At 50.4% G+C, this 16,005-nt stretch overlaps 1 protein-coding gene across 1 annotated transcript in view; it reads right to left on the bottom strand.

Annotated features, from left to right (window-relative positions):
* Positions 1-1,638: 1,638 nt before the first annotated feature.
* mtss1lb (MTSS I-BAR domain containing 2b) overlaps positions 1,639-16,005 on the bottom strand; it is an 86,575-nt gene continuing 72,208 nt past the window's right edge. Inside the window, exons 9-15 of the mRNA XM_064338018.1 lie at positions 15,607-15,704; positions 13,428-13,496; positions 13,217-13,280; positions 12,645-12,719; positions 10,609-10,788; positions 9,813-9,978; positions 1,639-8,343 (exon numbers count right to left, since the gene is read on the bottom strand). Of these exons, the coding sequence (XP_064194088.1) occupies positions 7,529-8,343; positions 9,813-9,978; positions 10,609-10,788; positions 12,645-12,719; positions 13,217-13,280; positions 13,428-13,496; positions 15,607-15,704 (1,467 nt within the window). The 3' untranslated portion in view covers positions 1,639-7,528. The remainder of the gene's footprint in view (positions 8,344-9,812; positions 9,979-10,608; positions 10,789-12,644; positions 12,720-13,216; positions 13,281-13,427; positions 13,497-15,606; positions 15,705-16,005) is intronic.

The following is a 16,005-nucleotide window of genomic DNA, read 5'->3' as shown; positions in this document are numbered from 1 at the left end:
AGAACTGCAGGGGGGGGGGGGGCGGGGGGGGGGCTGTTAAGTGAATAGCACTGTCGCCTCGCAGCAAGAAGGTATCGAGTTTGAATCCTGACCGAGGGCCTTTCAGTGCGGGGACTGCGTGTTCTCCCTGGGTCCGTGTGGGTTTCCACCGGGTTCCTACGGTTCCACCACTCCAAAGACAGGCAGTAGGCTGGCTGGAGACTGTAGATTGCCCATAGCTATGCGTGTGTGAGTGAATGGTGTGTGGACCCTGTGGTGGATTGGGTGACCCGACCTGGGTAATATTGTTGCAGCCTCTAGCCCCATTGCATGCTGTGTCGTTGCCACCCTTCACGATAGGGATCTGAAACTACTTTTACCTTCACGGCTGTGACTTAAGAGAGCCCAAGTACAGCATGGGGTTATTGTGGCACATGAGCGCGGTTGTGCTAGGCGTATTAAGCAATTTACAACAAAATATCGATGTCGCCATTTTAATGTAACTAGATATTGACGTCAATATTTTTGCTACATTTCACGTACGGCACAGGGATCCATTATTTACATTTCCCCACTGCCTCATTTTCCGCAAGGCTGCCACGAACGTTATTTGTTATTTGTTATTTATTTGTTTATGGTCGAGGTCACAAGAGAAGAAAAGCATCATGGGGCATTATGGTTTCTGGAAGCTTAACAAGAAGTTGAAAGGGGGGGGAAAAAACGTCATTTTAACTCCTCAGACCGTACATATAACTGAAAACACACGTGTATATCATTGCATTTTAAATTAAATACGGTAGTATAACATTTAAAATTATGTATGGAGGGTTTGGCGGTTTTCACTGCTCAAATGTACTCATACTTGAGGCAGCAGCAGGATAACCGAGTGCAAGCCCTCGCGCCTGTTTCTATCGCGGCGACCCGTTCTTTCAACGAGAAAACGCCGGGAGGTCGCGCCGATCCCGGCAGTTATTACCGCGCGTCGTTTTTCATTTGCGTTCATTTGCGTTTCGGCCGTCCTCCCCCTTCCGCGGGCGGGTTAGCGTCACGTGGGTTAAAATCGCGTCTCTGAGCTACGGTGAGCGTGCGGCTCAACGGAGACTAAACCCTGATAATGTGACCGCGCGCGCGTTGCACATCGTTGAGACTGACCACTCCATCCAAAGCGTCCAGCACCATTACACCCGTGAACTCCCCCCCCCCCACCCCGAGCTATGACGACCGGAGAGTGCTGCAAAAACGTCCTGACAATCCTGGAAGAATTCTACTGCCCCCTGGTGTTAGAACACTGCGCCACAGCCACAGCCACAACCCCTTTACACAAGGGCTTCCCAACCCTGTTCCTGGAGATCTACCGTCCTTGCAGGTTCTCACTTCAACCCTAATTTGGCACACCTGATGATTCTACTAATTAGCAGCTCAATGAGATGAGATCACTAGCTGTTGAATGAGGTGTGCTATGTTAGGGTTGGAGTGAAAACCGACAGGACGGTAGATCTCCAGGAACAGTGTTGGGAACCACTGCTTTACACGCTTGTCAAACCAGGTGAGAGAACAGAACCGGAACACTTCCCCCCCAGGGCTTACCTGACAAGTTCTGACCACCTATTTCTCATTTTTTATTTTCTCTTTGAATGAAAAGCTCTCGGCTCAGATAGGTTGAATTTTTTCAGTACAACTTTTATTAATACTGGAATCATCACAGTGCATTTTGTTACGTTAGCAGTGACTAAAGTTAACAAATTAAAAGGATAAATATTACAAAAAAAGCCCCTAAACCCATCATCGGGGAGGAGAGCAAAAAAAATAAAATAAAAAATAAAAGCCTGGAAAAACACAATAAATTAAAAAAGAAGAGGAGGAAGAAGAAGAAGAACGAGAAGAAGAAAGAGAAGAAAAAGAGGACAAGTGTGACAACGGCACCTGCAGTGTTACTGGACTTCACTGGGAACAAGGGGTTTTGTACAAAAAAAACAACACACACATCATATCTCTTCACAATAATAAAAATAATCATTTAAATAAAACTGCGGCAAAGGTCAAGTTCATTAGACGCAGTGTTTTTAGCTTTTTTGTCTTGGGGGCGGGAGGAGGGGTTGGGTGTTGTGAGAGAAAGACAGGGTTGTGAGGGTGGGGGGGGGGGGGTGGATTTTGAGACGGTGAGGGTTTGAAGACACGGGGAGAAAAGAAATTTTAAAAAGGCGGACATTCAGTTTTCATGGCACCTAGCTGAACACACGCACACCCCAGTGACCTCGTTGGGGAGAGGCAGGCTTGATTCGTTTGTGTGACGTTGTGAGTCGCGCGGATATAACTGGGATTTGGTTCCATAGTTTCAAATGTTCCATATATTTTAACTGAAACTAAAAAGAGAGAAAAAAAAAAAAACATGGCACAGACGTTGTGTGGGTTGGGAGAGTGGGTGTAGCAATGTACCGGGGCAAAATCCAAACTGCCATCTGTGTCAGAACTCTCCTGGCACCGCGAAGGGTTTCCTGCACACCTGTACATCAGCATGGCAAATTCCGCCTGCTCGCCACACGCAGTGGGCGTAGTAAGAGGTGGGCACAGCTACAGCGCACAAGCGGTACTGCATGTTTAAGTGGGTGGGTGGAGGGGTGGGGTGGGTGGGGGCATCGAGAAGGCGGCAGCACGGACCAAGGTGCCGCCCTATGTTTTTCCCTTATTTTACGTTTTTTATTTTATTTTATTTCTGTAAGATTGGCCTTATTTAGTTGATCTAGCTGATGGTTTATTTTCTGATTCTTACTGGAAAGTTTTATAAGGGTGAAATTTGCTCGTTTCGTTGTCCGTTGCACGTCCATTTGATTTTTTATTTATTTTTTTGCCTTGAGGCCGAGGACCGCATGGGATATGAGCACTGCTAGCGTTCTTATGAGCTGTCCTCTTGGGCACAAACTGGCATCCAGCCATTGGATGGCATGCATTCTTTTACCCAAAATAAAAATCTAATCAATCAATCAATCAATCAATATAGTCAGATATATGTGACATATATATCCTAAAGAGTATGCAGGATGGGAGAGCTTATGGGACAACATTCACCCTAAAAAAAAGAGCCTGCACTTACAGGCAAAGGGTGGATGGGAACCCCAAAAGGCAGCCCCCTCCCATCCCCAAATGGGTTTATAACCCGTCCTCCCATTGGCTCCCTGCAGCCGCTCGCACGCCACGTTCTATTGGCTGAGACACGGGGGGCGAGGAGCGTGTGGAATCAATGGGCACGCGGAGTTCCAAAACTCACGCACAAAAGTGCTGACCGGGCACAAACCCGCAAAGGTTCGAGCTCATCGAACGCCAGCAGAGCTCCGCGCTTGAGTTCAGCCGCGCTAATATATCCAAGAGCGCTTGCAGGCGCAGCGGGGGGGTAGTTTTCCAACACAAAATATCCTCTGCTGTTTATTTACAACAGCACAGCAGGACACCTGACACAACTATTGCCTCTCCTGGATTTCAAAACAGCGGGAAATAATCTTTTTTTTTTTTTTTTGTTCACGCGGGAACCGGCGAATCCCGCTCTAAGCCCGACCGCCAGCTCGCGGAGGAGCAGCGGCTGCTCTGATTGGCTGAAAGGCTTCACGCAGCGCTGAGCAGCGTGAAGGAGGTGGGACCTGAACTCAGATAAGCGCAACAGCAAATTATGTCCCTTCTGCCCCGCAGCCAGACGGGAGGTGAAATTTGGTTCCCGTTTAAGGTTTTTTTGTTGCACCACACGCCTCCACTTCACTGCAATCATGAGCGTTTTCTGGAGAGCGCGAGCGATTTGCCTCCCGCCGTCCGAGCCACAGGAGGAACACGTGTACCCTTCAGCTAGCCTGCTTTGGGAGGGAACAGGTTTCGGTAAATGCTTAGTGCCCGCGGTTTAAATGAGGCTCGACCTCTGACCCCTGACCCCTGATCCCCGACCCCTTGCGGAGAGGAAGAACACCGGGCCTCGGCTCTGCAGTGCGTCCCTGGTGACAGGAAAGGGGCTTCTCTGCTACACGTGTAGTCACAACTCCCAACATCCTCCTTCTGGGGTTCCCCCCCTCCCTCCTTTTGGGGATCCCTCCTCCCCTCCTGGTACAGGAGGCCAGGCTAAGGTATGGTGACCGAACGGCACATCTAACCAAGGCGCGTCCCGACAGGAAATGGATCACACGCTGCAGAGGACACGGGAGCAAAGGGTTGAGTTGGACGCGTCGGGTTTGGGTGGGTGGGGGGGGGGGGGGTGGGAGGGGTTGGAGAGAGGGGGGGCTGTTTCGGGGCTGTCCGCACCTGGAAGCCTGAGCATCAAGCGTCTGCGTGTGCGTGTGCCTGTGTGTGCGTTCATGTGCATGTGCGCATTTCACCTGCTGAGCGAGCTTTCGAATCTCAGCCCAATTAAGACAGGGGTGAGAGAGACCCCCCCCCCCCAATCAACACCTACGTAGCATTACTTCAGCTGTGACCCTCAGTCTTATCCCTTCAGTTTCACTCCGGAGTCTGTTTTCACAATCATATACAATCAAATGGAACGAATGAAATGTGGTGAGGGGGGAAAGGAAGGGAAAAAAAACTACCTTAAAAAAAAATTACAACCGGTTTTAGTTTGCACAGATAAAATCAAAAGTGTACAGTATCTACACTGACATTATTAAGGTTTGACAGACATTTGTTTTCAGTTCAGCTAAAAACACATTGCCGTATTATTCTTGATGCCCTTTGTAGACTTGACTTTTGCCTTCATTATTTATTTTTTTTTGTTCCAGTACTTCTAGACAATATTAGTGTCAAACACTTTCTTTTATATTTGCAATGTGACGTATATGGTTAGTGTTCACCTTCGGATATATATACGTATATACAAAGTTATGACCTGTGCTTTTTTAACGAGAGTTCTACTGGTGATCACCTTCGCTGGCCGCCGGTCCAGACACGCCCTGCCTGGGCGGGGCCACTGCCGCTGGGGTGCTGTGCTGCTGCCCCCCATCCCCCCCCCCCCCAAAACCCAATAAGCCCCCCCCCTCCCCCACACCCCAAAACACCCCCTTGAGTCTAGTCACAGTGCTGGAGCATAGCCTTTTCCACCACCAGAGGAGAATGTTCTAGAAAAACCCGCTCTGCCTCCTCAAGGCAAGACAACCGAGCTCTCTCGTTTTTTTATTTTGTATTTATTTATTTATTTATTTATTTTAAAGATGGCTGCCACTCCTAAGAACAGAGCATACAAAAAATCCCCCATAATTCCATGCGGATAAAAGCGTATTGTATTGCGTGCCCACCCCTGTTCCCGGCGATGGACGCTGATCGGTGGTCGTTACCGGCTGAGTCTGTCGAGGGGACCCCCTGGTACTTCAGTGGCGCACCCCCTCAAATGCCCAATTCAGTAGGAATTACCGCACGTTTTATTTTTAAAAAGCACTCTGGGAAAGCAAGCTTCCTTGTTCCCGCCACACTCCAGTGGTCAAAAAAAATAACAAATATTGTTTTACCTTTTCCCGTCTCTCCTTCCTAAATTATTAAAGGACATACAGTATGTACATGTAAGATTTCCTCTGAACAAGAGGTAATGCGACATTCCGCTTTTTTTTCTCCTTTTTTTTTCCATCTTTTTTTTTTTTTTTACATTTGGCAGTTTAACTGAAAATCTGAAACGCGTGTACTAGGCATGCACGACTCCTCTTACTCCTCTAGGGAATTACTTTGGCTTCTTTTTTTTTATTCTATAGACTAATAGAAACAGAAATCCCTGGACATTGTGTTTGCTACTTCACCATCGCCCTCGGTTACCTTTTCTCTTCACAGAAAGACGCACACCTCGTTCTCCAGACGACGAGCGGATGCGTCCGTTCTCACCCGCTCCGCAGGTACGCGCGAGCTCTGAACGCGGCGCTGAAGCTACGCTAACCGCAGCGAGCCCGCGCACGCGTCGCCCGCCAAGAGGCACCCTCCTGCAGTGCTGCTCTGTATCCCCTGAGCTAGAACGCTGTTTACAACACACTGAACCTCGCTCTCTGCCTGCTGTTGCCCCCAGACCACCACCACCACCCGCCCCCCCCCTCCCCAAAACCCACCCCCACAGCTCACGTATCCTTCAAAAACCCTTCCCAGAATGCCTTGCACAGCTACTGTCACTCTACTCAACGGGCCTCACCTACTACGAGGCTTCGGACACTTTCAGAAATCCATGCTTATTATCCCTTGCATATATAAATATAGTGTTTCTCGCATTTTTAAATTCGCCCTCTTCGGGTGACGTTTGCACACCATCCTCGACTGGAACCCCCCACCCCACCCTACCCCACCGCCTACCCCCAAATCTCTTTCTCACTTCCTTTGCCATCTCTTCTCTCACAGACATCACCAGCTCAATGTATTTCTGTAGTTCAAAAAACATGTACGTCTGAAGGCAATCGCCACTCCTTAACCAATGCACAAAACACTGTAAACAGCATGGTCACAGTGACACCTAGTGGTCAGCACTGGGAATTCAATATCAAAGTGCCACAGTCCTACAGAATACAGGGCAGGTACACCCTGGCTGTGTCTGCCCAGTGACTTCCTGAAAGTTACTAAGACGAGGCCTAAACATCGAACAAAAGTTACTCGTTAATTTCCCTCCCCCCCCCTCCCCCCCCCCCCAAGAAAGCACACTTATTGCTTGAATTCAGAAGGAAATTCCAAAAAAATATATATGATATGATATAATTTCTTCATTTCTCGACACACAGCAACACAGCTTTTTTATACGTTAATGACGCAGCTTGAAAAAAAAGGAACTAAAATTTTTTTTTTTTTTTTTTAAACCAGTACGTAACTAAGGGAAACCCTTAAGACAGAGACCAATCCCAGCAGCAGAGGTATACCAGCTGACCTGCAGCAGGGCCCCGCCCATTCTTCAGCCAGTCTGACAGACACACAGACACGGACGCACAGAGAGAGAGGGGTTCGTTACTATGGTTTCAAGCCTACGATGTGACGTCGGACATGTGGAGGGGGAGCCGGCGTGGGAAAGTGGGTTTTGGGGTGGGGTGGGGGTCGAGCGGGCGGGGGGGGGGGTGTGGCAGGGGGCAGCAGCCTGTTCTACCACATTCTCAGTGACCTGACGTTAGCTGCCCCCTATAGGGGTCACAGGTTAGTGTTTGGGGACCAGAGATTTGGGGTCGGGGGGGCGGGGGGGAGGGGGTTTAAGCAGGAAATGGAAAACAGGGTCCCACAGCCAGCCCAGGGCCTCATTATTAACAGAATATCCGGCGGGGGTGTTAATATGAAAAAACATGCGTCTGTACACACTAAAATTATGGTGGCCAAAGGCCTTTCATTTCTTCATTATTTACTCATTAATTATTATTTTTTCATTATTTTCAGTATTATTATTATTATTACCATTATTTATTTATTTTTTTTACTTTAATGACGCTTTTATTCTTTCTTTCCTTCCGTTTTTTATTTTTTTTTTAATCTGCTTTTATCAGACAGACATACGTAATTCTCTACAGAGTCAGTGGTACTGCCGGGCCCAGGCCCGACCGACGTCGCCCCCTGCTGGCGGTCTCGAAGCGGAGCATCACAAAATCCTGGGGGCCGACCTGTCGTTGGAGATGGTCTTGCGGAGCCTCACCCCCCGGCGGATGGACACCAGCATGTCCTCCCCCTGCGGGGCGTGGGGGTCGCGGTCGGGGGCGGGGCTGGGGCCGGGCGGCGGGTCGTCGGGCAGCGAGGGGAAGGGGAACTGGCCCTCGCCCAGGGCGTGGGCGCTGGCCACCAGCTCGCCGATCTTCTCCACCAGGCTGTGGCGGTTGGCGGCCAGCAGCTGCTCCTCCTCGGCGGTGGCGGCGGCGGCGGGCTGGCCGTACACGCTCATCTCCCCCAGGCCCGCCGCCGCGCCCCACGCCGTGTTGGGCAGGCTCAGGCGTTTGGGCGAGGCCTTGACGTACTCCAGTGCGTTGGGCGAGGCGTCCTCGGCGTAGAAGACGCACTCCTCGCTGCCCACCCTCCCCGGGGGCCCCGCGTAGCCGGGCGAGTCGGGCACGGTGGGCGTCTTCACCGGCACGATGGGCGGGCGGATGGGGATGGGGCCCACGTTGGACAGCGTGCGCCGCACCCCCGGCTTGGTGGAGGGGGTCCGGCGGATGGTGGCCGTCCCCGGGGTCCCGGGACCCCCTCCTCCTCCCCCGCCCCCTCCCCCCACCCCGGCCGGGCCGCCCTGGGCCGCCATCCCGCTGGGGAGGCCCGCGGTGCTGGCGGGCCTCTTGGTCTGGATCATGCGCCGGTAGTTCTGGGCGATGTTGCTGTGGCGGGGGATGGTGGACGACCTGTCGAAATCTGCCTGCCCCTCCCCCTCCGCGTCTCCGTTCACAGAGTAACAGTCGTAGTCAGACACTGAGGGAGGTGCAGAGAGAGAGAGAGAGAGGGGGGGGGGGAGGGGGAAGAGAGAGAGCGAATGAGTGAGAGAGGAGAGACAGAGATGGAGAGTGGCAGAGGGAGATAGTTGGGGAGGAGAGAGAAAAAGAGGAGGCGAGAGAGAGAGTGACACAGAGAGAGATAGAGGTTAAGTCAAGGCTGCTGCTAGTGGCAGTTTAAGTAAGCTGATTCTGATTGGTCAGTGTAAGTGAGCTGGCTCTGATTGGTCAGTGTAAGTGAGTTTGCTCTGATTGGTGTAAGTGAGCTAGCCCTGATTGGTCAGTGTGAGTGAGTAGACTTTTCTTGGGCAGTGTAAGTGATTTTGCTCTGATTGGTCAGTATAAGTCAGCTGGCTCTGATAGGTCAGTGTAAGCGAGCTGGCTCTGATAGGTCAGTGTAAGAAAGCTGGCTCTGATTGGTCAGTGTAAGAAAGCTGGCGCTGATTGGTCAGTGTACATGAGCTGGCTCTGATAGGTCAGTGTAAGCGAGCTGGCTCTGAGTGGTCAGTATAAGTAAGTTTGCTCTGATAGGTCAGTGTAAGTGAGCTGGCTCTGATTGGTCAGTGTAAGTGAGCTGGCTCTGATTGGTCAGTGTAAGTGAGTTGGCTCTGATTGGTCAGTGTAAGCGAGCTGGCTCTGATTGGTCAGTGTAAGTAATTTTGCTCTGATAGGTCAGTGTGTAAGTGAACTGGCTCTGATTGGTCAGTGTAAGTAATTTTGCTCTGATAGGTCAGTGTGTAAGTGAGCTGGCTCTGATAGGTCAGTGTAAGCGAGCTGGCTCTGATTGGTCAGTGTGTAAGTAAGTTTGCTCTGATAGGTCAGTGTAAGCGAGCTGGCTCTGATTGGTCAGTGTAAGCGAGCTGGCTCTGATAGGTCAGTGTAAGTGAGCTGGCTCTGATTGGTCAGTGTAAGCGAGCTGGCTCTGATAGGTCAGTGTAAGCAAGCTGGCTCTGATTGGTCAGTGTAAGCGAGCTGGCTCTGATTGGTCAGTGTAAGCGAGCTGGCTCTGATTGGTCAGTGTAAGAGAGCTGGCTCTGATGGTCAGTGTAAGTGAGCTGGCTCTGATTGGTCAGTGTAAGGAGCTGGCTCTGATTGGTCAGTGTACGCGAGCTGGCTCTGATAGGTCAGTGTAAGTGAGCTGGCTCTGATTGTCAGTGTAAGCGAGCTGGCTCTGATTGGTCAGTGTAAGCGAGCTGGCTCTGATAGGTCAGTGTAAGTGAGCTGGCTCTGATTGGTCAGTGTAAGCGAGCTGGCTCTGATTGGTCAGTGTAAGCGAGCTGGCTCTGATTGGTCAGTGTAAGCGAGCTGGCTCTGATAGGTCAGTGTAAGTAATTTTGCTCTGATTGGTCAGTGTAAGCGAGCTGGCTCTGATAGGTCAGTGTAAGCGAGCTGGCTCTGATTGGTCAGTGTAAGCGAGCTGGCTCTGATTGGTCAGGCTAGGTGCGTTACCCTGGGAGGGGATGGTATCCTCGGAGCAGGAGGGGGTGGTGGTCTGGGTGCTGTAGCCGCTGGAGTACTGCAGGGAGTCCCGGCTGCTCTTCTGCTGCTCCATGCTCAGCCCGCGGGTCAGCACCATGGCCAGGTCACTGGCTGCAGGGGAGACCTCCTCTCCGTGCTGAGGCACACAAGTTTTTGTCAGATCCAAGATTAAACAGGCCCCAGGTCCTCTCCTCTCTGATACCCCCCCCCCCCCCCCGTTAGTGCTCAATCTACAGTTCTGTCTGTACGGTACAGACGCACTACTCACACCCCAGCAACTGCCAACCATAAAAAAATCTCAGGAAAGTTGGGTGCCCACAGAATTCATTCATTTTTTTTAAATTAAAAATTTGACACCCAACGTGGGGCTGAGCACATTCACTTCTCTCCTCTTTTTGGAGTTGGAGGAAGGTCTTTCACATGCACTTTAACATGCAAACTCAGTTTATGGAACAGCTGTTCTCAGGTTAACCGGTGACATACCCACAGTGTAAGAGCCACTCTAGTTCTGCTTCCATTATATATATTGTGTTCCAAAAATTTCATTACAAAAGTCCCATATTTTGTTAATGGCGACAATTTCAATTTTGCATCCAAAGTGCAGGCTAATTAGTTTACAGCAAAATAACATGGCAGAATCAACCTGTATTTATATGTCTACTAGGACTAGTTATTTTAGAATAAATGTTCAACATTTACTCTGACCCTGAGACGCACATAAATTGTGATGTGTAATAACCATAGTAACCGCTACCTTTGCCGTTACCTTGGCAGCAATGGAGGCGGGGGTCATCCGCGGCCTCTGCTGTGGGTCCTCCGGATGCATCCCAGAATACCCCTGGGCGCCAGCGGAAGCCTCGGGCTCCCTGAGCCGCTCAAGGGGCTCCTTCCTTCTCTGCAGCGTGCTGACCAATGGCTGCTCATAGGGACCTGGTTTGGACCAATCCTGGAGAGGTGGGCGGGATTTATTGAGACACAGGACACGGTGCATCCTACCACAGCGGAGGGAGGGGCTTGTCTACAATCCCGCAGTTTGAGTGTGTCTTTTTTTTTTGTTTTGTCCGAAAGGGAGTTGGATCCTGTACAGGATGTTCACCCTTTGGTGCCACGCGCTAGATTAAATTTGAGGACGGTAACCTGCTGGTACCTGTGCCCACCGACGGCCTGCTCCATTTAGCAAATCCCTCACAGAGAGATTCGAAATGGAGATTTGAGACTGGGGGTGCTTTTTTAAATAACAAAACAAAATGGCAGCAACAGAATGAGATTACATGTTAAGGAGCAAAGTAATGAAGTCATGAATGAGTTAGGCAGGTGATGAGAAAAATTAAATAAAGCACAAATTATAAGAGAAGCATTAATCAAAGATGTGAGCTGCAAATCAAATAAAATAATAATCAAAAATAAAAACCAAAAGGAAAAAAAAAAAACTCCAAAGCAAAAGGTGCTGATGAAAACAAACCTTCCAGCAAGGAACCTTTGAGGTGGGAGAGGAAGTGTTGGATCCGGGGGAGCAGTTATAGGGTGGGGACGCAGGAAGTATGACAGAGAAAGGCCTGATGGAGCCAGTGTGAGAGAGAGCAGGGCGGAAGGTGGCGAAGGACGGGCCAAACTGCGGAACGGAGAGACAAGGTGGTCAGAGCGGCCAGCCCCCCTCCCCTCCCCAAGGAGAGGTGTGACGACCCCCCCTCACCTCCACCTCCACCTCCACCCCCGGGAGTGGGGGGGTTGGGGGGGGCAGGTCGCGCGAGCAGCCGCCGGACAGCAGACGCTGAGTGACAGGCGCAGGTCGAAGGTCAGAGGTCAGAAGTGAGACATAGCACAGCCCAGCTGGAGCCAGTGCTGAGCCACGCTTCTCACCTGCGGCAGCCCCGCCCCCTTCTCAGAACCAGAACAGCCAATGAGGAGATCCGACTCCTATGAAAGCCTATGAGAATCCCTGTGTACTCAATATGTCTATGCAGGGAGGCTATATACTGTCGGCGATGCTATATAGGGTATATGTGAAAATATAAGTGAAAAGTAAATAGCACTATATAGCGTACAACTGCTCTGATATGGAGAACACAACTTTTCCAAAGGCCTCTAGCCCAGTTCTCTAAATAAAGATAAATAATGCATGAGTTATACAGCACTTGCAAGTAGCACACTCTTTATGCAGTATACACCGAGGTTTGATGCTTGGGAAAGGAAACCAGCACCTGCTGATTAAATCTATGGAATGCGCTGAATACGCAAAAATACAAGCCAAGCAGGACGTGGGCGTGCGTTTGTGTGGGTATGTCAGTGTGTGTGTGTGTGTGTGTGTGTGTCTGAGTGTGCGTGTGTTTGTAATGTGGGTGTGGGTGTTTGCAGTGTGTGTGTGTGTGTGTTTGTAATGGGTGCGTGTGTGTGTGTGAGTGTGTGTGTGCGTGTGTGTGTGTGTTTGTGCGTGCGTGTGTGTGTGTTTGTAGTGTGTGTGTGTGCGTGTGTGGAGTGTGTGATGTCTGTGTGGAGTGTGTGTGTAATGTGTGTGTGGTGTGTGTGTGTGCGTGTGGCGTGTGTGTGTGTGTGGTGTGTGTTGTAGGTGTGTGTGTGCGTGTGTGTGTGTCTGTGTGTGTGTGTGTTGAATGGTGTGTGAGTGGTGTGTGTGTGTGTGTGTGTGTTTGATGCGTGTGTGCGTGTGGGGGTGTGGTGTGTGGGTGTGTGTGGGTGTGTGTGGAGTGGTGTGTGGTTGTAATGGTGTGGCGTGGTGGCGTGTGTGGTGTGTGGTGTGTGTGTTGCGTGTGTGTGGGTGTGTGTGTGTGTGTGGCTGACACTCACCGTGGTGGGAGAGCTGCACTCGCTGACTGACTGACAGGTCTCTGAGGCCTCCGAGGATGCAGAGCTGGATGACTTCTACAGGAGAGAGGGAGAGAGGAAGAGAGAAGGGAGGGAGGGAGGGAGAGGAGAGAGAGAGGGAGGGAGGAGGGAGAGAGGGAGAGAGGAAGGTGAACGAAGAAGAGAGCAGGAAGGAGGGAGGAAGAAAGATTGAGTGGGAAGATGGAGAAAAATAGGGAAGGTAGAGAGAAGACAAGAGGAAGAAGTGAATGATAGTAGGAGATACCGAGCAAGATGGGGTATGAGGATGGAGATAGGTGATTAGACGGAGAGAGATAGATGGAGGGAGACAGAAAGATTAGGAGGGATAGAGAAAGATGGAGAGGGAGAGAGAAAAAAACAAGGCAGAGAGGAACAGAAGAAAAGGTCAGCGGGAAGAGAACGCAGAACCCTGACAAACAAGGCCTACTGTAGCGAGGCTAGCAACACACCGCCAAACTCCGGTCCTTACAACGGAGTGTGTGACCTCATCTGGAGCGTGAACTCTGAGCGTAAGACACACACTGCGTCCTCACAGCAAAGCCTTCACAGTTTTCTGTCACAGAACACGCGTAACCGAGCTCCTTCTCACACGGCGGACTGAAACAGAGCCGCTAATCGGGGCAAGGGGACCCGCAGAACATCTGCAGGACATCTGGATCTGGCCCTGCTGCGGGCAGGGCTGTGGCGTTCAGGATAGGGGGGCGGGCCAGGCTGGTGATGTCACAGGGCATGGGTGGCGGCTACCTGGCTGGTGTCAGAGTCTGAGAGCCGCTGGACGAGCGCGAGGCGCTACTGTGGGCGCTGTTTACGCTGCTGCAGGAGGGGGAGGGGCCAACGGGCAAGGGGGAGGGGCAAACGGACAAGGGGGAGGGCAAATGACGGGGGGGCGCAAATGGACAAGGGGGAGGGCAAATGGGCAAGGGGGAGGGCAAATGGACAAGGGGAGGGGCAAATGGGCAAGGGAGAGGGGCAAATGGGCAAGGGGGAGGGGCAAATGGGCAAGGGGGAGGAGCAAATGGGCAAGGAGGAGGGGAAAATGGGTGGACACCAATGGGGCAGGTACAAATGAAGTAATGGGGTGTGACAACGGTGGGATAAACAGAGGAGATAAACAGGAAGATGACAACAGAGAATAAGGGGGTAAGAGGGAGGCGTAAAAAACGAAGTAAGGGGTGTGATGATGGAGGGAAAGAAAGAAGGGATGAGAGGAAAGGAGACAAGGATGGTGGGTGCGATTGGGGTTTGGAGAAGGAGAGGAAAGTGAGACGGGGGTGTGGTTGTGTCATGGAGGGCGTAGTGGTGTGGATTAGAGAAAGGAAGCGGCGGCAGTGGTGGAATAATTTTACGTGTTTCGTATAAGGAGGGTACCCATTGTAAAAATTTCAAGAACCCACAAAGCAAAAGAGAGAGAGAGAAATGAGATTGAGCACCACAGAAGAGAGGTATAGAGGAAAGAAGAAAAAGCAAGAAGGTTTAAGGGAGTGCCCATGAGGAAGACAAGGAAAGGGGGATGAGGAAAAAGAGGACAAAACCAATGGGAGGGGGGACAAAGGAGACATAGAGGGGGAAATGAAGCATGCAGGAGGCAGGGGTGTGTCAGACAGATAAGGGGTCAGGGGTCAGGGAGGGGAGGGGAGCACATGGAAGAGACAAGTGGAGAGAGAACGTGAGACACACAGTTACTCCAGAGGTCACTGCAATGAATGGCTAAAATCTGACTATGACATCATCAGTTCTAGGGCAACTACAGACCAATCAGGAGTCTTTTGTCACTAGCAATTTTCTACAGATACCTGAGGCTACATTACATGTACAGTACCACACTGCAATTATGACAACAAAACAGTTCTATTCATAAGACTACAATTCTCAAAACAACTCATTTTAAGTGTACTTCATTCACATTTTAGAAAATTCTTCTCCCATTATTTCTTTACTCTTATAAAAGAAGGAACACTATTTTCAAGCACAATGGGATGCAAGTTAAGAAACAAGTTAAGAATTTAAAAAGCAAAGATTGTACAATATCATTTTAAAATAATCGTGACAGACTGTTAATTCTTGAAAAATCTTCCAGTCTCTCACCTATACATGCATTCAGTTATACACTGTACCATTTCAAATGCAGGTTTTTAGTGCTGGTTGACTATAGAAAGCCACTCATTGCAGAGGTGCTGATATTGTCAGTGAAAATGAACATTTCCACAGTGGCTGGCTGTGGAGCAAGTGGTCTTTTTTTAAAATGTGGCGATGCATGTTAGCACAGACAACAGCACCCAGGGCAGACAGGACGATCAGACAGACACGCGGACAAACTGGACTGGACTGACAGACTGACAGAGAAGACAGGCTGCATGCACCAAAGCCTCGACTATCCGCACACCCCCCCACCCCCCCCACCCCCCCAAAAAAAAAAAAAACAATAAATGGACAGATCATCCACCACCTGTTAGAAGAAAAAGCGTCTGGCAGCCCATTCTATCCCACAGCATTATTTCTGCGCTATAGACATCGAGACGTCACAAAGCACACATTTTACAGTGAGAAAGGTACGAAAATCAGAAACACAGCAAAATGGCACACTTCAGTCTGCCAGTCTCTCTAAAAATCAATGTTTCACCCACTCAAGCACTCACCCAATCAAATGTTATTTATGTAGTGCAGTTTACAAATAATATCTTCACAATAACACAGCCTATACCCTGGGCCAAACCCCCCCCCCCGTCCCCACAAAAGCAAGCCAAAGGCGACAGTGGCATGGTCATTGGATGTTATATTAACGAATCCTTCAGAAGAACAAGACTGAATATCGGGGCGTCCATCGTCCTCAGGTCTGCTCAGAGTGTGGGCTCATGGGAACTAACACGGTCAAGTCCATTTTCAGCTCGTCTAACTCTAATCATCCTCTCACGCTGCCACTCACCTGCACATGCTGCTCTTCCTGGACCCAGAGCTGCTGGGGGAGGAGGGCGGAGTCTGGTAGGACCAGCTGTAATCAGAGCCCTTCAGGTCTTTGATCACCTGGAAGAGTGCGACCAATCAGAGAGCAGACAACATTCCCCAGGGCTCACAGTTACTGTAATCAGCCAATCAGAGAGCACACAACATTCACCAGAGCTCACAGCTACTCAGCCAATCAGAACACACTCAACTTTCACCAGAGCTCACAGCTAACCAGCCAATCAAAGAGCACACAACATTCACCAGAGCACACAGCTAACCAGCCAATGAGAGAACACTCAACATTCACCAGAGCTCACAGCTAACCAGCCAATCAGAGAACACACAACATTTGCCAGAGTTCTCAGGCCCAAACACAGCA

This window comes from Anguilla rostrata, chromosome 5, assembly GCF_018555375.3.
Source record: "Anguilla rostrata isolate EN2019 chromosome 5, ASM1855537v3, whole genome shotgun sequence".
NCBI lineage: Eukaryota > Metazoa > Chordata > Actinopteri > Anguilliformes > Anguillidae > Anguilla > Anguilla rostrata.
The sequence above is the reverse complement of the archived record's forward strand: the minus strand, read 5'-3'. Positions and strand labels throughout refer to the sequence as shown.